This window comes from Cucumis melo, chromosome 10, assembly GCF_025177605.1.
Source record: "Cucumis melo cultivar AY chromosome 10, USDA_Cmelo_AY_1.0, whole genome shotgun sequence".
In the NCBI taxonomy this organism is placed as follows: Eukaryota; Viridiplantae; Streptophyta; class Magnoliopsida; order Cucurbitales; family Cucurbitaceae; genus Cucumis; species Cucumis melo.
Genome location: NC_066866.1, coordinates 2,855,491 through 2,879,030, shown reverse-complemented (window position 1 = coordinate 2,879,030; position 23,540 = coordinate 2,855,491). Strand labels below are relative to the sequence as shown.

Sequence of the window (23,540 nt, the reverse complement as noted above, 5' to 3'; positions counted from 1 at the left end):
CTCTATAAGTATTTGATTACTCATATACCCTATTCAAGATAATGCTTGGCTTATGTTAAAACTTGACCCCTACATAATATTGTTCTTAATAACAATAATTAATAAATAAATAAATAGAAGACAATTATTTGCCTTTTAATTAAAGAAAATAAACTATTTTAAAAATATAACAAATAATGTACATATGAAAATGCCAGCATCCCTTTTTTGGGTGCATCCTTAAGTTATATAAATTAGTATATATCATTAAGTCATTAATGTGTCATTTTCGAATGACTATTTTATAAGCTTACAAGTTATATATTAAAAAGGATTATCACATCGAATTAATAATATATGATATTAAAAAAATAATTAAGTTTTAATCAATATATTTAAAACTAAGTAGCATTAAGAAAGTCAAGCTATGTGGTGCACGTTTATGCAGCAAAAGTCAATCATTTTATTCCTTGAACTAATTGCTACTAAACACTTTTTTTTTTATTTGAAATTTAATTTTTTTTAAACAATATAAGAGAAAATTTGTAAATATAGCAATTAGATTTAAAGCATTAATATATAACAATATTTTTTTAAAATTTTAAAATATAGCAAAATTCGTTAGAATCTATCAATACGTCGTTTGATAGATTATAATGCAAATAACAATATATTTGTAGATTTTTTAAATGTTGTTCTTCGTTATAATTATTCTATAATTGAAATTAAAATAACTAAGGTTGTTAATCAAAGCAACTTATTTCTTTTAAAAATAAATCACTCAAAAAGGAATAAGAAAATCCACTCAATCTTTTCTCCTTTGTTTTCTTTTTTAAAATAATCACAATTTTCTAGGGAGCTAATTTTCACTTGAAGTTTAGTTTCTTATTTTGTATACTCAAGTGACCATTTTCCCCTTAAGCAGAACAATTCATAGATGGACAATTTATAAGATATATATATATGAAATAATTTTTGTGTAGAAATGTATTTTATAAAAAAGAAAAATTAATCTTTAAAATGTGAAGTCAACCTCTTTTCAATCAAGTATTAAAAAAAAAACCACCTTATAATGAGAACACATTGATAATTCTCAAGTGATTATTGCTCTATTCCCACTAATAAATCATGAGGAATTATTTTTAGGATTAGTTTCTATAAACCTTTTTTTTAATTTTTTTTTAAAATTCAAAACATATATTTTCTCCCATAATTTGATTACAGAACATATTCTCATTAATGATTATTGAGATTATTTTATGTGAATAAAAAAAAAACCTGAGTCCAAAAAGGAAGAAGAGGATTTAATTAGAAAAATTAATGTCCAAATCACAATTATCCTTTGTGCCTAATTTGATTACGTTATCAAACAAATATTTACTTGAATAAAAAGCTTGAAATGATTGGGGGTTGGGTTGGGTTGGGTTGGGGCTCTATTATTATAATTTAGGGCAGGAGAGTGGGGTAGGGGTAGAATCGGTCTTTCATATGTGTGTGTATATATATATTGTTTTTTTTTTTTTTTTTTGAATAATTGGAAAAAAAATAGAGAAGGGGAAATAGAAAAGAGGTGCGTGCAATGCACCGAATAATTTGACGTGCGCATTCAAATCCGCCCACGAAGGCAGACACGTCGACATCCCTGTGGGGCCATGTCATCTTCTCTCTCATGCCCGATTTCCCTACTTTCTATCTGCCCGAATTGTTTGGTCCAATTCTGATTTGGCGCCCCGGGCCACGGTCAGCTGACACGACCGGCAGTTTGCTCTCTGCCCGTTTCCCCGGGCAGCTACGCTTAACTTTTGCCCAGTCTTTGATTCCATTGGAAAATGTAAATAAATTAATATAAAGAAAAAAAAAAAAAAGAAAGAAAGAAAAGAAAAAGGAAGAGAGAGAGAGAGAGAATTGATATTTTGGAAAATAATTTTCTTTTTTTTTTCATCTTTTTTTATTTTTAATTTTCTCCGGCATGAAATTTATAACTCTACCAGCTTAAAACTAATCTGGATGTTCTTCTTCATGTTGGAAACCCATCTTGGGGATAATCTGTATCTTTGGGGGAAGAGATTTGTGAGTTGAGCTGCGAAAGACTTGGGATAACGTTATTATTTTTTTTTTTTTTATGGAAGAGAAGACTTCTTTATGAGCTCATTCTCAAGTTGATTCATTTGTTTTTGCTTTTTGAAGGGTTTTTTTTTTTTTCTTTTTCTTCTTTTTTTTTTTTCCTTTTGGAATTCATCGATTTTTATACGATCTGGTAATCTTCTTCTCAACTGGGTCTCAACTGGGTGTATTCTTCTTTTTTGCCCTAAGTGAGAGCTGGAAAATTTCGGTGATCTTTCGGTAGGTTTTTACTTGTGGTGTTACGAGGAGAAGTTTTAACTAGCTGGGGTTGAAGTAGCGACTCGGGGGAGGTGAGGCACTGGATGGTGTTTCGGATTCGAGGAGTTTTGAGATTATCTGTGTTCTTCTGGGTACTTAAGGCATGGAGGTAATTGCTGAAGATGGGAAAGTTGAGTCTCGGGAAGTTAGGGAATCGAAGGGGAAGAAGAAGCAGAAAAACAACAAGGAACAAGTTGAAACCGTGGAAGAGGAGACTGGTTGTTGGATTGCTCTGAGGATTTTTGGTAGCTGCATTTCTTCGAGATCCAAAGTTGATAGTTCGATAAGTGGGACTAGTATCAACTATGGTAATGACTTTATGTTTGAGGAAGATCATTTCCCTCTTGTTATAATCTTTGTAGCTTGCTCGCTGGTTGAATACTTAGATTTATTGCTTTCTGGGACTTCCTGAAATTTTTACTTCAGTCCATGTTCTCTTAGGGTCTCATTTTGATTTTGTGATTTGTGAACATGTTCTGATGTTAGCATTCATTCTTTTAGCCAAATTACCCAAGAGTGGGCGTGGGGTGTGTATTGTTGTCGCTAGTTGATTAACAACAATTTTAGTGTACTTGAAATCACTGAACAACACAAGCTCGAAATCTTTCATTTGTGTTTTCTAAACCTCTGTTATGGATAGTAGTAGATGATTATGAAGATAATAAAAGTTGTAAAGTTAGTTCAGAGCTTAAAGTCTTGTGGGGCTTTTATTGCTTCAAACCAGAAAATGGATCTTGAAGCTGAGACTTATTCAGTAAAGTTTCTGTAATAAGGGGGAGCAGTTTCTTGAATGCAGCTTCTACCTTCCCAACCAAGAACGATTTCCTAGATTTATGAAAACCCTTGTTGCGAAATGCAGATTTTGTCTCTTGTTAATAAATAAATAAACAAATGCAGACGAGTGTCATTACACAAGAGGTATTGTGCACGGTAATCTTCAAAGGCTGTAGATGGTGGGTAAGTAGCAGATTGTTTAGAGAATGGGGAATTTAGTAGCTTTTCTTGAGGAATGGAAGGTCTAGAAGTCAAATGGAAATATAGAATTAGAAAAATTCTCTTTTTATGTATGGATCCAGTACATAGTGGAGGTTTTCAGTTAATGGCTGTACTTCAAGTTTGTATCCCATCATAAACTTGAGTATGTTATATACCAATTGAGGAGTCGCACTTGTACTGCTTATTCACCGGATTATCTAGAAATTTTTTTGTCCCTGTATTTTCTTATTTCTAAATGCTAATTCATTTGCTTCCACTCATGTAGACTTGTCCGTAAGACTATGTTGCATAATTCTGTTCTTTTCTTTTTCCTGCCAAAGGATGGGGTTTGTTACTTTCGATCAATGTTTTAAGTTTGAAACAAAGTTGCATTCTACGTGGTTGCTATTTCTCTGCATTTTATAACAATATATACACATCTATTTAAGTTTTTCTAATTTATGATCTTTTTGTGTCAGCTGAAAGCAAGTCTACGGCTGATTCAAGTAGAGACCAACCAACTCCTCGAGAGATATCTTCAACAAACACAAGTATGAGTAATGGAGAGAGTAATTCATCGACTTCCAAACTAGAAGAGGAACTTAAAATTTCTCCTCATCTACGGAAATTTTCATTTAATGATCTTAAGTTGGCTACAAGGAACTTCAGACCCGAGAGTCTTCTTGGTGAGGGTGGTTTTGGTTGTGTTTTTAAGGGTTGGGTTGAAGAAAACGGAACTGCTCCAGTTAAACCTGGCACAGGACTCACTGTTGCTGTTAAAACCCTCAACCATGATGGTCTTCAGGGACACAAAGAATGGATGGTTTGAAGCTTCTCTGATCTATTGTCTTTTTGATATTTTGATCTTTATATTTTTCATCTTGTATGGATGTGATAAAAAGTTGTTTGGATGGTTGAAATTTCCATATGCTCTACTATCTAAATTGATGAGTGGGCTGTGATTTGTGGCAGGCTGAAGTTAATTTTCTCAGTGATCTCAAACATCCCAACTTGGTCAGACTTATTGGTTACTGCAATGAAGATGATCAAAGATTGCTTGTATATGAGTTCATGCCTAGAGGAAGCCTAGAGAATCATCTTTTCCGGAGTATGTTGCTTCCGTTTTCACAATTAAATGTTCCACTTCCATTCATCCTGATCCTGTGGTTTTTAAGTAGACGGTGTGTTCTTTGAGTCTTCTTTAATGAATAGGAATATATCAGGAGGTCCATGACTTATGATCTGATCTGTTACCTAGTTAACTAGCTTAGTCTTTGATCTTTAGAAACCAGTTTTGGCATATCTTATAATCAAACATGCCTTAAATAGATCCATGCATGCACACATGTATGCTGTTTCTCACTTGTAAAAATCTATTTCATGTGCAGGATCTCTACCACTTCCGTGGTCTATTAGGATGAAAATTGCACTTGGTGCTGCCAAGGGTCTTGCTTTTCTTCATGAGGAAGCAAAAAGACCTGTGATATATCGTGATTTTAAAACATCCAACATTCTATTAGATGCCGTATGTGACAGAACCTGTGGTTATAATTTGTTGTTTTTTCATTTTTAATCGTCCTGATAATTTCACTACTTCAGGAATACAATGCCAAGCTTTCTGACTTTGGACTTGCAAAAGATGGACCCGATGGAGATAAAACCCATGTCTCTACTCGGGTGATGGGAACATATGGCTATGCAGCTCCAGAATACGTTATGACTGGTGAGTTTTAGAATATTAAACATCCTGTTTCTCTGCCATTCTATTTTAAAAGTACATTTAATAGAAATTATCCTTGAACTAAGTAGAACTTATGGTTCATAATCTAAGAACGTGTGGTGATTTATATTCTTTTCACTTGTCAGTTCTTTTGCCCATATGTGTCCTATGGCATGCAACTTTAAGATGAAAATTGTAGAATTTGGAACTGTATCATATTGTTCAGCCTACTTGCTTTATTCCTTCCTAGCGATTGCTTTTGGTCTGATAAGTGCTCCCCTGGCAGGACATCTTACATCAAGGAGTGATGTTTACAGTTTTGGGGTGGTTCTTCTCGAAATGTTAACTGGCAGAAGATCCATGGATAAAAACCGTCCAAATGGTGAACATAACCTTGTGGAATGGGCACGGCCATACCTAGGAGAGAAAAAGAGATTCTATCGCTTGATAGACCCTAGGCTTGAGGGTCATTTCTCAATAAAAGGTGCTCAAAAAGCAGTACAATTAGCTGCTCAATGCCTTAGCCGAGATCAAAAGGTCAGACCCTTGATGAGTGAAGTTGTTGAAGCTTTGAAGCCTCTCCCAAACCTCAAGGACATGGCAAGTTCATCTTATTATTTTCAGACAATGCAAGCTGACCGTGTAAGATCCAGCCCCATGGCGAGAAATGGCTACCACACAGCGGCTGGACCAGCTCCAAAGAACGGGCAGCAACTACGCAGCTATTCAATCGCCAATGGTTCTCATGCTTCTCCATATCATCATCAGCAACCCCATCCATCTCCAAAACCCAATGTCAAAGCCTAAGAATTGGGTTGTTTGGTAATTAATTAGTAATTATCTAGTTGTGTTAACCCATCTCATTTTGTCGTCAAATAGATCTCCCCCTTCTACCTCAGTATAGATAGATGTTTATTTTGCAAAACAGCATTTGCTGGTGGATCATTGAAAAATGCTACAGGCAGAGATGTCTGCATTATCATCATCTTGTTAAAATGGGAAACCTGGCAGAAAGAGTGTACGATAGCAGATGAATTTTGTTCATCGATTTTCAATGTCATATTGTTTTGGGAAAGAACAGACAAATCTCAATATCTCCTCTTCCTTCCCCTCCTTTTACTCTTCAATTTTTGCATGTCAAGCATTTCCATTCTAGAAAAGATAATACTAACCAGCAATATTTACCAGTTTACAAAGTCAATCCCTCACATCTCAACATAGGTTTACAAAGTATTAAGCAACAGGGAGTTCAAACATCTAAACTTGATTATTGATAATCAAGGGATTTGGCTGCCAAATTATTGGAACATGCATTTGATGTAAGAAGGGATTTTTAGGCTTCTCACACACCCACTTTCTAAGTTTGGTTCAGCCATTCGTTCTTGACTTGATTTTTGGTCATAGGTATCGATAGAAAATAACCCATTTGGTTTACATTGTAAGTCACTGACGCGTGTGTTCTTACTTATACTACATCCACTTTCTCAATGCAAATGTCCAAAATTTCGACTGTTCAAGAAAGGAAAAAGTATGCAGCTATGGACAAAATTCTATCATGGGGAAGGTTAATTATAAAATAGAAGATGGGGGTGTCCGACGGTGAACCGAAAGGCCTCAAACCGTTCGGAATCCGCCGCGTGGACGGCGGAGAAAAGAAGCAATCATTACAGACAACTGAAAAGACCTGAACCCATTTCGTAAAACTCTGATTCAGTCACAGACGGATGAATTCATGAGTGAAAATGGGCTACCTAATTCGCACAGTTCTTCCACTATGGCGCTAGAGTAATTCTTTCAATGATGAGGAGAAGGACTCGGAGTGTGTGGACTGGTCAGTGATCTCCACTTAAACATTGCCATTATTTTTTGTTTTTCAGTTCCAATTTGTCATTTCCTACCTCAAATTCACTCAGCTTCGATGTCGGTAGGAGCAAGTGTTTCTCAAAAAACTATTGGGTTTTTGCAGTGCCGGTAAGATGTTTGATTTATGTCCTATTTTCTTTCTTCAAGCTACAGATTCCACACTTAAAGAAGAATCGAAATTTTCAAATGGGTGAATCTTTTCTTAACGTTTTTCTGAAATCTTGGGTCATGTATCTTTTCTGGGAAAATGATTTTATATCAACCTTCTCAGGTGGATCAAAAACGAATTCATAAATATTGGGTTAGTTGGATTGTGGTCTTGAAATGCTCCTATCAAGATGACGTTCATTCTTCCCAGCTTCTGCATTTTGGAATTATTTGGTTAGCCTGGAACATGGGAGCGGACATCTATCTGATTGTTGCAATTTCAGGGAAGTGCTTCAACCTGACATTTGGAGAACCTGTTGGACACTTCTCTTCTATGCAGCAGAATCAGGTTCATTCTGTTCACTGGCCTTACGAGTTTTTTTTTTTTTTTTCCATTTTTCCATACATGGGTTTGAAGATATTTGTATTCCAAGTACTGATGCTTGATTCTGTTCAATTCTGACCTTCGGCACCACTAAAGAGAAGAGCCAAAGCCTTTGTTTATTGCTTCTTCAAGTGTGGAGCCAGATGAGGTTTGAAAAGGCTATGTTTTTCTTTTCATGGCAAGAAATCTTCATCCCCTAAGTTTGAAATTGGGTTCGATATAGTACAAGATGAGCATGTGAAGAGAACAACGAAGGTAACATAAACTTGAAGAATGGTGGCTGCAAATAAGAAGTGTGAAGGTGGTAGGTAGAGAAGAAGAAGATGCAGGGTTGTGCAGTATTTGTTTGGCTCAGCATCACTCAAAAGTATTTAAGATGGCATTTGAAAACAATTAAGGCATCAATTCCCAATATATGTTTAGACTTCTCCAAAGAAAATTATATACAAAGAAAATTATAACATTAAAGTTTAATTGATACAATGAATTTTTTTTGTAAATGAAACAAATAAAAGTTACAAGTTAGTACACTCCAGAGAAAAGTTTGAAATTTGAATGGTTACGTCTTTTAAAGTTTGTATAAATTGATACTCTCTCTCTCTCTTTTTGAGTTATTTAATCACTTAAAAGAAACTCAAATTTTCTACTAGTCCTTGGTTTGAGTGTTGTTAGATGGTTCAAACTTCAAAGAAGAGGCCCACTTTTCTTTTTTACTTTCCTTTTCCTTCTTTTACTTATAATTTCTCACCAAAAGAAAATCACTAAAACAAATTAATTTGGGGCATGACAAAGGCATTAATGGGAGATTGTGCATCCCCATTTCAACAAAACCTACATTTATTGTGTTCAATAAAAACATTATTTTATTGCAGTTTTACACACGTGCAAATTTAGCATAGTTTTAGGCGAACGTTTGGGGGAGAGAAAGAGTTATGGGAGAAAATGATTATAATAACCCTAGTGTTATGATAATATGTGTTTGGAAAAAATAATGTAAAAATATGTTATACTAGTATGTGTTTGGAATAGTAGTATTATAATAATATGTGTTTGAAATAAGGATTATGACTATAGTAATTTAAAAAATAATAACAGAATTTAGATTGAGTTATTTAGATAGGGTAATGTAGGGTTATAAGAAAGTAAAGAGACCATAAGATATGGTTGTTTAGGGATTAAGATTATTTATCATATTTTTTTAGGCCAAACATGATTTTGCCAAATTTTATCTTTTTCTCCTAAAAATCCATCCCAAACACATGTGTGTTTGGAATGAGGTTTTAGGGGGAAAAGGATTAGAAAATTGGGCCAAACACGGTTTGGCCCAAAGATTATGATAAATGGGGATTAGGGTTATTCTAATCTCTAAATAAACCTATCTTATCATTTTTTTACTTTCTTACAACCCCACGTTACCCTATTCAACTAACCCGATCCAAATTCTATTATTGTTTTTTAAATTACTACAATCATAACATTTCCCCCAAACAAATATTATTATACCACTGCTATCATAATCCCTCCTCCAAACATATACTATTATAACACTGTCTTTTATATTCTTTCCCCAGACACATATTACCATAACACTACCAATAATAACCTTTCCTCCAAACACATATTATCATAACACTAGGATTATGATAATCGTAAGATTATTATAATCATTTTCACTCATAACTCTTTCCTTCCCCAAAACATACCTTTAGAGTGTGACTAGTTTAGTGGTAAAACTATCGTTCAACTTTGTCTAAATGTAAGAACAAAAAACACTTATTATTATTGTTATTATTATTTGATCCTTAACTAATTCTTTCTGTATAGTCTTTGTCATGTTAGTTGATCTTTTAGGTTAATAAACGAACAGTGGAAAATAAGTGAATAGTTGGGCAAATACGAGAAATTTAATGATACAGATTCAACATAACTCATACCAAATTCAAATGGGAAAAGAGAGAATTTGGAAAAAGAAAAAGAAAGTGGGGGTAGAAAATGGAAATAGAATTGAAGTAATTTTATGTTTTTCTTTTGAAGAACGCAAAAAGTATGGCTTTGCGTGAAGTTAGATGTGTGCAATTCTTGACCGTCCACTTTTCTAGATTTTTGCCAAATCTGCAAACGAACGACCCGCCGCAATTGCCTAATTACGTAAAGGCCCCTAAATATTTTATGTATCCATTTCATCAACCCCAAGTAATATAAGAATTAAGAAGAACCCAACCATTCACTACACTTTAGAAATTAAGCAATTTGATTCTATATATATATATATATATATTATATACATTTATGTTTTAATCTAAATAGTCTATAGTCTCGATTTTAAAAAACAAAAACAGAAAAATAATAGTGTTATCAAAAGATACCTACACTTTTGAATTTTAAATTTTTGAGTTGGTTTTCAATTTGGTGCATAAATTTTACACAGTGTTATAAATTCATCTTAGATTTAAAATTTATTTCAATTCGATTATTAGATTTCAAGGTTTTTATACTATTAACCCTATAATTTTTAAATCAATTGAATGAAGTTAAAAGTACAAATTTGAAAATCTAAATACCCAATTGTAATAAAATTCAAGGAATTGTCCCTTCTAATACTAGATCAAATGAAAACCATACCAAGAACTTAAAAGGTGAAAAATTGTATTCTTTTTCTTTTTTAATAGATGCATACTTTTATCTATTTATATCTAACTATCTTCAATTAATTTCAAACGACAATTCACTAATCCGACGTCTATGTCTATATAACATGACAGTTCATTAGCCACATCTGAAACAAATTGGGAAATTGCCAAAAATAACTTAAAAAAGGAGGGTTAAATGACTTTTGGGATAGTTTTTGAAAATAAAGGGTTTTAGGACAATTTAGGTGTGAATGTACAAAAATGTCCTTCATTAAATTTCTCTTTCCCTTTCCTTTCTCTTCCACGTAAAAACTTTCAGCTTTGGCTTTCCCTTCTCTTTCGCGTATAGTTGTTTCTCTTTCCCTTCTCTTTCGCGTAGAACACCTCAAGTAAAAAAAAAAATCGTCTTTTGTTGGCTTTTGAAATTTCCCGCTCTATTCCTACACTCTACTCTTCGAAGATACTTCGATCGTTCATCACTTGCCGTTCATTGGTCCTCCATTGCATTTCGTTGCTTCTCCTTTTCGAACCATTAAATCAACTTTGAGTCTTTTCTCTTATTTCAGTGAGTTTTATCTCTAACCCATTTTTAATTTATTTGCTGTAAATGTTTGGTTTAGGTATTTGTTGTGAGTTTCATCCATCTGGTTTAGGCTTTTTTGGAATCGACTTATTTGCTGGAAATTAGTAAGTCTCTTAGGCCTTCATGGTTTATCTCGCACACATCTCGCACACATCTCGCACATTCCAAACTTTTACTATTTATTTCGAAATGAAATTGGTACCCCTGCTAATCCATTTGGAGTGATTCTATTGATGTTTAGTAAGTCTCTTAGGCCCTCATGGTTTATCTCGCACGTATCTCGCACGTATCTCGCACACATCTCGCACATTCCAAACTTTCACTATTTATTTCGAAATGAAATTGGTACCTCTGCTAATCCATTTGGAGTGATTCTATTGGTGTTTAGTAAGTCTCTTGGGCCTTCACGGTTTATCTCGCACGTATCTCGCACACATCTCGCACATTCCAAACTTTCACTATTTATTTCGAAATGAAATTGGTACCCCTGCTAATCCATTGGAGTGATTCTATTGATGTTTAGTAAGTCTCTTAGGCCCTCATGGTTTATCTCGCACGTATCTCGCACGTATCTTGCACACATCTCGCACATTCCAAACTTTCACTATTTATTTCGAAATGAAATTGGTACCCCTGCTAATCCATTTGGAGTGATTCTATTGGTGTTTAGTAAGTCTCTTGGGCCTTCACGGTTTATCTCGCACGTATCTCGCACACATCTCGCACATTCCAAACTTTCACTATTTATTTCGAAATGAAATTGGTACCCCTGCTAATCCATTTGGAGTGATTCTATCGATGTTTAGTAAGTCTCTTAGGCCCTCATGGTTTATCTCGCATGTATCTCGAGCGTATCTCGCACACATCTCGCACATTCCAAACTTTCATTATTTATTTCAAAATGAAATTGGTACCCCTGTTAATCCATTTGGAGTGATTCTATTGATGTTTGTTAAGTCTCTTAGGCCCTCGTGGTTTATCTCACATGTATCTCGCACCTTCCAAATTTTCACTATTTATTTTAACTTTCACCATGCTGTTATGACATGTTTAGTCAGTCTCTTATGCAATTATTATTTCATTTGTTCCTTTTTGTTCAGGCTTCAATTATGACATCGACATCGACTGATGGACCCGCGTACAAGATTAATCCTTCTCATCCTTGGCCAGTTATCATTGTCGACTCCATTCCACTACAACGAAATAATAGTGATTGTGGCGTATTCACCATTAAGTATTTTGAGTACATAGCTGCTGGTTTTGATTTAGATACATTATATCAAGAAAACATGTCCTACTTTAGAAAACAATTGGCATTTCGATTATGGACCAACACTCCTATGTATTGAACTTTGTTGCGAGATTTGTAGGAGTTGTATATCATGTATGTTGCAAAATATGTATCGATTCTTCTCTATAATGCACAAGTATAGATGCTATATAAATTAGAATAAACGTAGTTTATGAATGGTCAATTGATGACATTCAAATATCATATTTGTTTGCAAAACTACTTGTAGGTAAACGATCGCTTAATATTTTTTATGTTTATTAAGAAAATCGTTTAGACTTTACTAAACGATCGCTTAAAGATATATGCACGATCTTTTACATTAGTGTGATTACATATAAACGATCGCTTAATATATAAATTAAAGCAGTTGAGTAGCAAAGAATTAAAAAATATATAAATTAAAGAATTACAAACTAAACGAATAGTCGTGTGAAATATATAAACGATCGTTTAATACAATTAAACGATCGTTTAGTTATTTTAAACGATCGTTTAGTTACGTTAAACGATCTTTTAGTTACATTAAACGATCGTTTAACGTAACTAAACGATCGTTTAGTTATTTTAAACGATCGTTTAGTTATATTTAAACGATCGTGAAACCAGTTTGTATATTAAACAAATTAAAATCTGTGTCAATACGTTTGTGTTTTTTGTGTTCCTAAATGAATAAGCCAGCTGTTATTTTCGTCTTCTTCATCTATCTAGAAGCACATAAAGTACGAATATTTGGAGACATCATTAAGAAAACACATCCAGATAGATAAATAACAAATTGAAAGAAAAGGAACATTCATTAATTAGTGTAATAATTAGTACATTGGTAGAGAAATTTTTAAATTTGTATGCTGGACTTCTCGGTATATGAAATTGTATTAGTACACGTTAATCTGTTGTGACCTATTTCTTTACTTCAACTCTTTTGACTACTTTCGGAGGTAAAACAATCATATGTAGATAGTCTTCGCTTGTCTTCCAAGCTGACTGATTTACAATTAGGTAGACGGCCTCCGCATATGCTGCCAACAAACATTCATTGGTGTAATAATTAACACATAATCTATAAACATTTATATTGCGATCTCGTGCTGCAGCAATGACATGTGAGCATGGTAGTTGCTTAGCTTGAAACTCCTTGCAAGTGCACTCTTGCAAACTAAATCTTTTACTTCAATTCATTTTTCACTACCCATTGAACTTTCTAAGAACCTAAACCAAACTTTGACTAAACTAATTTACAGCAAATAATTCCATTCCAAAATAGCCTAAACCAGACATTTACGGATGAAACTCGCAACAAATACCTAAACCAAATATTTACAGCAAATAAATTAAAAATGGGTTAGAGATGAAACTCACCGAAATAAGAGAAAACGCTCAAAGTTGATTGAATGGTTTGAAAAGAAGGAGCGACGAAATGCACTAGAGGATCAACGAACGACAAGAGACGAATGGTCGGAGTATCTTCGAACGACACTAGAGCAGAGCAAAGTATCGGAGCAGAGCGATTTTTTTTTTTTTTTTTACTTCAGGTGTTCTACACAAAAAGAGAATGGAAAAGGAAACAACTCTACCCGAAAGAGAAGGGAAAGCGAAAGTTGAAAGCTTTTACGTGGAAGAGAAGGGAAAGGGAAAGGGAAGGAGAAGGAGAAATTTAATGAAGGACATTTTTGTCCATTCACACATAAATTGTCCTAAAACTCTTTATTTTCAAAAACTATCCCAAAAGTCATTTAACCCTCCTTTTTTAAGCTATTTTTGGCAATTTCCCAAACAAATTCATGAATGATGACCATATAATGACACATATGCCTAATTGAATTGGGCAGATATTTTTGTTTCTAAAAGAAACAAACAAATAAAAAAGGTGGAAAAAATTACATTACAAATTTAATTAACAAATATCGTCCACTCTCCTCGTCATTTATCTCCAATCTCCCTCTGTTTTTCTTTTGTTTTTCCTTTCTTCTTTCTCTTTTCTTCCTTCACCTTCTTCCTTGCATCATCTGACCGCTGTAGAAGGAGGAGTGGCAACACACATCAGTGTGATCATGTCGTCGATTGCCCTCGATCCCCTCCTTTATCACTGTGCTAAAGCCAAACACAGGTTTCATCATCGTCCTAGATTCAATATGCTCAAGCCTTGTTCCTTTACTTACTGTCCCAATAAGCTTCTTTGTCATGGCCGAAAGACCTTTGTCCATTACAATTCTTATAGACTTCCTACTTTTAAAGCTACCACTACTAATGCGCCTACATTCCAATCTACCGATGTCTTGTTCAAGGAGACCTTTCCTCTCAAGCGCAACGAGAAGGTTTGAATTATGTTTTATGATGTGGGAGACTCTGTTCATTAATTTGTGTGATGTGATCTGTTTTCTTTCTGCTGGGAAGTGCATTCACTTTCGGAATGATAGTTTTTTGTTTGCATTTACTTGCTTTACTTAAGAATTTGGGAGGGTTGGATTTAGTTTGTTATTGTTGTTGATTTGAGCTTGTAGTTGGAGGGAAGGATCTCTGTCAAACTAGCCCAGGGGAAGGACCACAATAAATGGGAGCTTACTGTAGGATGTAACCTTGCTGGGAAATGGATTCTTCATTGGGGGGTGTCCTTAATCGACGATAGTGGCAGGTATAACTCGTTTTAATCTATGTTCTTTTGGGTACGAGAAGAAACTTGAATTACTGAAAGAGTTACTGATGCGGAGTTTGGTTCGTTGATACCTTGCCTTAATCCAAAATGGGTTGAATGAATTAACCTTGCAGCGAATGGGATCAACCTCCTAAAGAAATGATACCACCAGGTTCAATAACCATCAAAGTACGTAACAGTCTCTTCATTCCAATTTCTAAAATGTTCTTGCACTGCCCGCAAAAGTGTAATTCCTATTCTATTTTCAGGATTATGCTATTGAGACACCATTGAAGAAATCATCCTCATCCTCTTCGGGAGATGTCGTTCATGAAGTGAAGATAGACCTTGCTCCCGACAAAACAATTGCAGCTATAAATTTTGTTTTGAAGGTTGTTATTTTCAGTACTTAGCAATTGAGGACCTCTGTCTCTACTATTCCTATTTGGTCCTTAATCATTTCTCGTTTTTAATATTGCAAGTCCTTTTGGTGAATGGGACTTCTTATTTTTGGTAGTGCAGGATGAAGAAACTGGAATTTGGTATCAGCACAAAGGGAGAGATTTCAAGGTGCCTCTTTTAGACTACTGTGGTGAGGATGGCAATATAGTTGGAGCTAAAAAGGGCTTGGGTTTATGGCCTGGTAGGAGTGGTACTTATGATATATATGTAATGTTTCTCTTAATTTGGCTAGGCATAATATTCTCTTTACTTTGTTATTTCTCCAATTTATTCTTCCATACTTTCCCATCTATTGTTTGTAGACTTGTAATGTTCGGACGGAGCTCCTAACTAATCGTGCTATGTGTTATAAAAGAATAAACTTGTAGTCTTGACTTGAATCAGACTGTTAGACCTTTGATCATTTACACCTACAAAAGGAAGAAGTAAGGGATGGATATGATAGGAATTACACAGAAGACCAAGGATGGGGAGGTTCTTTGGGGGGGGGGGGGGGGGGTGGACGTAACCCTGATGAGGTACATAAGGAATGTTTTGGGTATTAGCAAACTGGGTCATATTTTGGGTAAAGGCTGTTGAGGCTTTTGAGGAGAGGATTCCAGCCTTCTCAAAGGAGCTGGAGGATAACCTTGGCATTTATTTGTGTCTTTTCTTTCTTATTTTACTGTGCTATCCTTTAGTGTATTATGTAAATATTTTGTGAATTCATCTAGAATTTATCATAAATAGAATCATAGTAGAGTACTATCTCTGTTTCTCTATTTTTGTTGGGATTTTACTGAGTTTCAGGGAAGGAGTCCTAACACAGACATTGAGCTGCACAAGACTGATAGAGATAACTGAGTTAATGTTCATAGTATATCTCCATTCAATTGAAAACCACTGATGAAGCTTCGTCTCCATTTCTCTTTAGTGTCTCTTCTGTTATGTTCAATCTGATTTGATTTCATAATAAGGGTTGTAAATTTTAGTTGTTGAACAGGAAGACATCCTAGTGATTTCTTACTGTAAACATTCTTAGACCACCAAACTAAAAAGTAGTGCCTATGGTCTTCTTGCAGTTATGTCTTGTAAGTCCTTTCCTTGCTTCCACTGTGTACTAGAAGGATTTAGTTTAGTTAGTGGGTTGTGATTTTTAAATTGCCTCACAACCTGTTTAGTGTTTCCCTTGTGTTGATCTCATTCTTTCAGCTGTTATCTCATTCTCATGTGGTAGGATGCACTACTTAAATTTCTTCAATTGTAGGGGCTTTGGGTCAGCTATCCAACCTCCTTGTCAAAACAGAAACAAATTCTAAAGATCAAGGAAGCAGTAGTGAATCTGGGGATACGAAGGAGGATAAGAAGTCTTTGGAAGGATTCTATGAAGAGCTGCCTATTGTAAAGGAAGTTGCTGTTGATAATTCCATCAGTGTTTCAGTTAAAAAGTGTCCTGAAACAACCAAATATCTTTTGTATCTGGAAAGTGATCTACCTGGAGATGTTGTTGTTCACTGGGGAGCATGCAGAGATGATACTAGGAAATGGGAGATTCCAGCTGCTCCTCACCCTCCAGAAACAACAGTATTCAAGAACAAGGCCCTGCGTACGCTACTGCAGGTGCATTGCAAAATTTTTCTTTCCTGAAATTGAGTTTATACTGATTGCTAAATCATCAAATGCCTCTATTTTTTGTTATGGAAACAGGATGGTTATTATTGTTATTATTATCTAAAAGCCGCTATATAATCTTTCATTTTACGAGTACTCTTTTCTGGGATTATTGGAAGAATGAATAGAAATTTGATTGTAGCCTCTTTTAAGTTCTTGAACTATGTGGTGAAAAACAAGAGTAATTGATCTATCCTTCATAATTTTTTTAATCTGCTGCAGATTTGGCTGTGGTTGATGTGAATCTTCTGAATAATGGAAAAAAATGGATACATTGTTTTATATTAAAATAAGAAATATAGCCTAACTCATTTGGTTAAGACATATAAGTTCAAGGGTTGAATCTTCCTAGTCCCTAAAAAAAATATAACTTTTACAACTAGTGAAGCTCCTCATCCATTTTCCATTTAGTGGGAAAGAGAGGGTTTTCTTCTCTTCCTTTTTCTTTCTTTTTTTTCTTTTTTTGTGAGGACTCCAGAGTTGTGTACTTTGTGGAGTCTTGGGGGAAGAGATAAACAATAGGATATTTAGAGGGATTTGGTTAATCTTTGTTCACTTGTGAATTTTAATGTTACTCTTTAGGCGCGGTGATGACTCAAGCCCTTTTGTAATTATTTGCTAGGTTCAGACTGGAGGTTTTTTCTCTAGGGTGCTTTTATTTGTAGGTTCAGATTGGAGGTCTTTTATTATTATCTTTTTTTTTTTTTGTCTTTGTATTCTTTCGCTTTTTCTTCTTTCAGAACTCAAGAGTGATCCATATTTTATTCATTCTATGCACACATGTATTTTTCAATTCTTCATATTTGAATTTTGTACAAAATTCGTGTATGTTTTGATTTTCATTCAAGAATATTGTACATCTTTTGATGCAGCCAAAAGAAGGGGGGAAGGGATGTTCTGGTGTTTTTACCATAGAAGAAGATTTTGGAGGATTTCTTTTTGTTCTCAAGCAGAATGAGAACTCTTGGTTAAACTATAAGGGAGATGACTTTTACATTCCCTTATCAAGTTCTGGTAACTTGCCTGATCAACAAAGAAAGAGCAAATTAAAAGACAGCGGAGCATCTAAAAAATCTGGAGAAGAATCTGAGGGAGTTTCTGTTACTGCTTATACTGATGGAATTATCAAGGAAATAAGAAATTTGGTTACTGACATTTCTTCACAAAAGACTAAAAAGAAAAAAACCAAAGAAGCACAAGAAAACATTCTTCAGGAAATTGAAAAATTGGCAGCGGAAGCCTACAGTATCTTCAGAAGTTCTGCTCCAACTTTTACAGAAGAAATAATTGAGATGCCTAAACCTGTAGAACCACCTGTGAGAATATCCTCTGGAACAGGTTCGGGTTTTGAAATATTGTGCCAAGGGTTTAATTGGGAATCTCACAAATCTGGAAGATGGTACATGGAACTTAAAGAGAAAGCTGCAGAATTATCCTCCCTTGGTTTTACTGTGCTATGGTTGCCACCTCCAACTGAATCTGTGTCACCGGAGGGGTACATGCCGAAGGACCTGTATAATTTAAATTCCAGGTATATAAATATATTTATAAAAGATTAAAATTGGCTTGACTTGATAGTTTTAATATAGGTTTCTATGATAACACTTCATATGAAGAAACATATAGAACTTTTTTTTTTCCAATCCGCCCCTAGTTTAAAGAAATCTGTTAAAGTGATCTGGGGACTTCTGGTTTACTATTTACCCTCATATTTAGTAAATTGAAAGAATAGACGGTATCATCATTACGAGGAGGTTCTCCAAATTTTATATTTGCCAACACTCTACTTTGTTCATTTCAGATATGGTAACATTGATGAGCTGAAGGATGTTGTGAAGACGTTCCATGATGTCGGGATAAAGGTTCTTGGTGATGCTGTCCTAAATCATCGTTGTGCACATTTTAAAAATCAAAATGGTATTTGGAATATATTTGGTGGTCGCTTAAATTGGGATGATCGTGCAGTTGTTTCAGATGATCCACATTTTCAGGTTTAATTTTTCTTGCCTTCTGTGAGATACATGCATTTAAGGTTCTACTCAATTTTCCAATTATAATTTTTCAAATATTGCACGATGAAATGAATATAAAAGGTATAATACTATGTAAATGCTAAAACGAAAAATACTTTTTGAGTAGTGCCGATACTTTATATGAGTAATTGTCAATTCTACATATGTGATCTAAGATTAACCATTTTATATTTTGGGTGAAAAGAATGAGAGAAATTTCTTATAGTGTAAACCGTTGTGTTGGTATCAAAGTATCAAATCGAATGGATTGTTAATGATTTCTGAAAATGTTGACTGCTAAATGCAAGCAAATACTTCTTGTCCCCCATTCTTTTATGAAAACTAGAAAACACGCACAGAAAAATGACGCTAGATATTACCCTCCGCAGGTGTGTAAATGTCTCATTGAACTTTTAAATCATTAACACTGAGACGTTGACTTCATTTAAATATTTACATTTTTTTCAATTATTTATGATTACTTTGACAGCAAATTGATTGTTCATTTTTCATGTCATGTGAAGGGTAGGGGCAACAAAAGTAGCGGAGATAACTTCCATGCTGCGCCTAACATTGATCATTCACAAGATTTTGTGAGAAATGATATTAAAGAATGGTTATGCTGGTTAAGGTTAATTCCCCAATCAACCCTTTTTGGCTGAACTATTAGTTTCTGTGGAACTTCTATTTATCTATTAACCTTTTTTTTTCTACATGAAGACCTTATCGTATTAAAAAACAAACGTTAAGGAGTATTCATTAAGTAATGTGACATAAGTTGGACAGAGTGGTGAAAAGAGGCTTTGGACTCAACCTAGAGGTAGAGTTCAATGCCCTCTCATCGGGTAGGCTGTTATTTGAGATGTATACCTTGATAGGTGCGAATCTGATTAGATATCATTCCTCTCTAAGAACAGCTTTCCTAATCATTTCAGATGTCTCTTCTGCGCCTTGCTTTTAAAAATTAGAGTAGCACTGTTTTTATGCATATGCTTGTGGCTGTTGACATGCAGAAAGGAAATTGGGTATGATGGATGGAGGCTTGATTTTGTCAGAGGATTCTGGGGTGGTTATGTGAAGGATTACTTGGATGCAAGTGAACCTTACTTTGCTGTTGGTGAATACTGGGATTCCCTGAGCTATACGTATGGTGAGATGGATCATAATCAAGATGCTCACAGGCAGAGGATCGTTGATTGGATAAATGCTACTAATGGAACTGCTGGAGCATTTGATGTTACTACCAAAGGGATCCTTCATTCTGTAAGCTTTCATTTAATTATCTGGTTGTCAATTCTGCGGCATATGTTTTCTGAGCTTATTCACAATATTTCTTGTGACTATATGTACAAGAAAGAAATTTTGTCCTTTTTTTCTGGAGTAAAAGAAACATTGCATTGAAAGTTGTAATCAGGATAGAACTCCAAACAACAAAAGAAAGAGATTTTATTGCGATGTTATTGTTTCTGCTTTCTTATGGGCCCTAGTTTAGATATGTGTGACGGATTCCATTATAAAAACCATATTGTTGTTTGTTTTATGTAGTGCTTCTACAATAATTGCTAAGAACTTTTTATGCTTGTAACAAGTCATTGTAGGAAGTCATATCCTTCATTTTCTCTCAATGGAAGTTATTGTTTTCATTAAAAGGAAAGAAAAAAGGAGAAAGAAAAACAACGATATCTTCTCTTTTCAGTAACTGTTTGGAAAATGTCTCTTACAGGCACTTGATAGATGTGAATATTGGCGATTATCAGATGAGAAAGGAAAGCCTCCCGGAGTCGTTGGATGGTGGCCCTCTCGTGCTGTTACCTTTATAGAGAATCATGACACTGGATCTACTCAGGTTTAAACATCTTTCCGTAGGAACTAGTTTATTGCTTTAAAACTGAAATCCACTGGATGAGCCATTCATTAGAGATACACTCTGATGTTTTAGTTTTGCGCATTGATAACCTAGTTTTACAACTTTACCCTTGGAATGGTTAATGTTATACAAAATATCATTTTGACCTCTTGGTATTGATCCTATTCCATTTTGTCAGTAAATATTAAAATTAGTTTTTGTTGTTTGAAGTTAATATTATGGAAATTGGTTAAATTACAATAATAACTCCTATGCAAAATAAAAGACACCGTATGGATACATGTCTAGAATATATAGAGATAAAAAGACTAAATTTTTGGAAACGTTAACCATGCATGAATGGTATGAACCATTTTTACAATTTATTGAAAATAAGATGGTGAAATCTAGATGTCTGAAAGAACAAGAGCTAAAATAGAATGGGACTCAAAGTAACCAAAATGTTATTTTTAACCCATTAGTAAACTGATAATCATATTAATTCCTGTGATTTGCTGTACATTTCTTTATGCCATTTAGAATCTACAATTTTCAGTAAACGTGAATTTACATTTCTAATTTCCATATAGTATCAACTTTTTTTGTTATTTTATGATGCTGTTTTCTCATCTTGTAGGGTCATTGGAGATTTCCTGGTGGGAAGGAAATGCAAGGATATGCTTACCTCCTGACTCATCCTGGGACACCATCAGTATTCTATGACCACATTTTCTCCCACTACAAATCTGAAATTGCAGCACTTATTTCTCTCAGAAAACGAAATAAAGTTAACTGCCGGAGTGTAGTAAGTATAGTGAACTTCTCTAAAAAATTTGAAAGAAAAATTAAAGAAATTGACTACTTGAACTTTATTTTCCTAACCCTTTCACCTTCTTCGGGATGTTTTTTTTTTCTTTTTCACATTTATTGGATAGATAATAATAATAGTAATAGTAAAGGAAAGGACCTGAAAACAGAATATATTCTTTTTCCTTTTTCTGTATGAAGAAACTCATTACTTCATGGAAAGAAACGGAAAAAAGTAATGTAATTACAAAAGAATTTCGATTGTAAAGAACAACACCATGAAGCTGTATTCTGTAGAAAAATACATAGAATTGAAGGCTGAAGATTTATCTTCAAAGTTTCTAACATTCCTTTCCTTTCATATATGCCACGAAAGGACCCTAATCGCACAGCTTCATAAAATACATTTCAGATTGGACATTCATTATATATCAATCCATCATCCATGGAGTTGAAAAAATAAATATGCTAGTATAGACTCCCGATTCTTATGCGTCGTGGTCAATTCACTGGTATATCATGAAGGCAAGTTTTTAGGCCTTGGCCATATGATGAATGGAAGCTATAAAGTAGGAAGTCCATGTATAGACTGGAATTACAAGCCCATAGGTATTAACACTGTTAGTTGGCTGTTTTTGGAAAAGTACTGGCAGTTGCTTTGACTCTACTTCTCTCTTTTCACTTTTTAGACCATTGTAGTTCCGTAGTAAACATTCATTGGTCGCAATACCACAAAATCCTTTTGTCCTATGCTATTATAGATCAACAACAAATATAACTATGCTTTTATTACTTTGTACCGTATTTTTCAGGTTAAAATTGTGAAGGCAGAAAGGGATGTCTACGCAGCCACCATTGATGAAACAGTTGCGGTAAAGATTGGACCAGGCAATTTTGAACCGCCTAGCGGATCCAGTGGATGGTCATTGGTTATCGAGGGAAAAGACTACAAGGTTTGGGAAGTATCCAAGTAAAATTCAGGTGAATCACAAAATTTAGACAATAGCTAACTTCTATGAGACTTAGTGCCTGTTGGATGAACCTCATGTAAACTGTACTAGAAGACCGAAGACAATGCTGCTATTGGATTATGTATAGGAGATTTATACTGTTCTATATGTATCATACATATTCATTGACTTTAAGAGAAGCATTCATTGAGGATGCTGTTACTGTTATTGTAAAGTTCACCAATTGGTGGCTATGTATAAAACTTATCAGCAGGTTAATAATATACAACAAGGAGATGTGGGTGATTGAATTGTACTCACCCTTTTTTCCACTTCAACCTATTTTCTTGTTCCTTTTATTATAGTTTTCAAAAAGACCCGTATTTTTCAAGCAAGGGAGGAGAGGTGTTGACCATCCTCAGCCTGTTGGCTACTAAACTTTTGTAATAATCACTCATCTCTATAATGAAAAAAGTTTGCGTCCGTTATCACTAAATTAATCTTATTTTAATAATTTTATCTTTTAAGTTTGTGTTAGATAGATCCTTGAATTTTGGTAAGCTTAAAATTGATATTAAATTTTAAAGTGTAATAAGTCTAATAAGTTTTTGCGGCATTTAGTATTTTAAAAAAATTTACGAGCCAATTGAATATAATTACACAAATTTCAATTTTATGTGACATTTTTAAAAGTGTAAAGTCATATTAAAATACAAAACTAAAAGTTCAAGGGATTTATTAAATACTTTTAAAAGTTTAATGATCTATACAAATACGAAATTTAAAAACCTTTAACATTCATTATGCATGCATGTATATAGTGACATATTATACGATTTGATTAAAACTTGTAGATAAAATTACAAGATTAAACATGTGTGTAATAATTTATTGAAATTTTATAAGTGTTTATAAAGTTTTTTAATTTTTATACTATATATGTAACAAAATTTAGAAATTTTAATTTTACCCAAAATTTTTAATTGAAGGTTCTAATTGGTGGGTGCATATACACACATATATATACATATATTTGAAGTTTGAATTGTTACAATAAAGATGAAGAAAAAATAAAGAGAATCACTATGATAAATTAATAATAATACAAAGGTCGATTTGTTGAATGTTTGTTTTATAAGTAACGAAAAGCCAAAACTGGGCCATAGAAAAAATATCATTATTAGTAAATAACTGTTTTAACCGTCTAAATGGCAAACGGCTCT

The 23,540-nt window shown here is 34.1% G+C and overlaps 2 protein-coding genes and 1 long non-coding RNA gene across 6 annotated transcripts; 2 read left to right on the top strand and 1 right to left on the bottom strand.

Annotated features, from left to right (window-relative positions):
* The first annotated feature begins 1,474 nt into the window (after positions 1-1,474).
* LOC103489089 (serine/threonine-protein kinase PBL34-like) lies at positions 1,475-6,148 on the top strand. Its single transcript, XM_008448093.3, has 6 exons — positions 1,475-2,669; positions 3,816-4,159; positions 4,309-4,444; positions 4,725-4,861; positions 4,936-5,059; positions 5,343-6,148. The coding sequence occupies exons 1-6, from the start codon at positions 2,465-2,467 to the stop codon at positions 5,861-5,863; spliced, it is 1,467 nt and encodes a 488-aa protein (XP_008446315.1). The 5' UTR covers positions 1,475-2,464; the 3' UTR covers positions 5,864-6,148.
* Positions 6,149-12,733: 6,585 nt separating this feature from the next.
* LOC127151449 (uncharacterized) lies at positions 12,734-13,478 on the bottom strand. Its single transcript, XR_007824403.1, has 2 exons — positions 13,318-13,478; positions 12,734-12,977 (listed from the first exon to the last, which is right to left on the bottom strand). It is a non-coding gene; the product is annotated as an uncharacterized LOC127151449 (long non-coding RNA).
* Positions 13,479-13,862: 384 nt separating this feature from the next.
* Positions 13,863-22,655, top strand: LOC103489088 (alpha-amylase 3, chloroplastic). 4 transcript variants are annotated; one of them, XM_008448092.3, is made up of 13 exons: positions 13,863-14,273; positions 14,460-14,590; positions 14,725-14,779; positions 14,860-14,982; positions 15,113-15,233; positions 16,299-16,651; positions 17,575-18,233; positions 18,504-18,693; positions 19,239-19,345; positions 19,728-19,977; positions 20,438-20,560; positions 21,198-21,365; positions 22,180-22,655. In XM_008448092.3, exons 1-13 carry the CDS (start codon positions 14,010-14,012, stop codon positions 22,339-22,341), a joined length of 2,706 nt encoding a protein of 901 aa, XP_008446314.2. In that variant the 5' UTR covers positions 13,863-14,009; the 3' UTR covers positions 22,342-22,655. The 4 variants fall into 4 exon arrangements, with proteins under 4 accessions (XP_008446314.2, XP_050947118.1, XP_050947116.1 ...); XM_051091161.1 differs by having other exon boundaries at positions 13,864-14,273; positions 15,113-15,242; XM_051091159.1 differs by lacking the exon at positions 22,180-22,655 and having other exon boundaries at positions 13,864-14,273; positions 15,113-15,242; positions 21,198-22,167.
* The last annotated feature ends 885 nt before the right edge of the window (positions 22,656-23,540 follow it).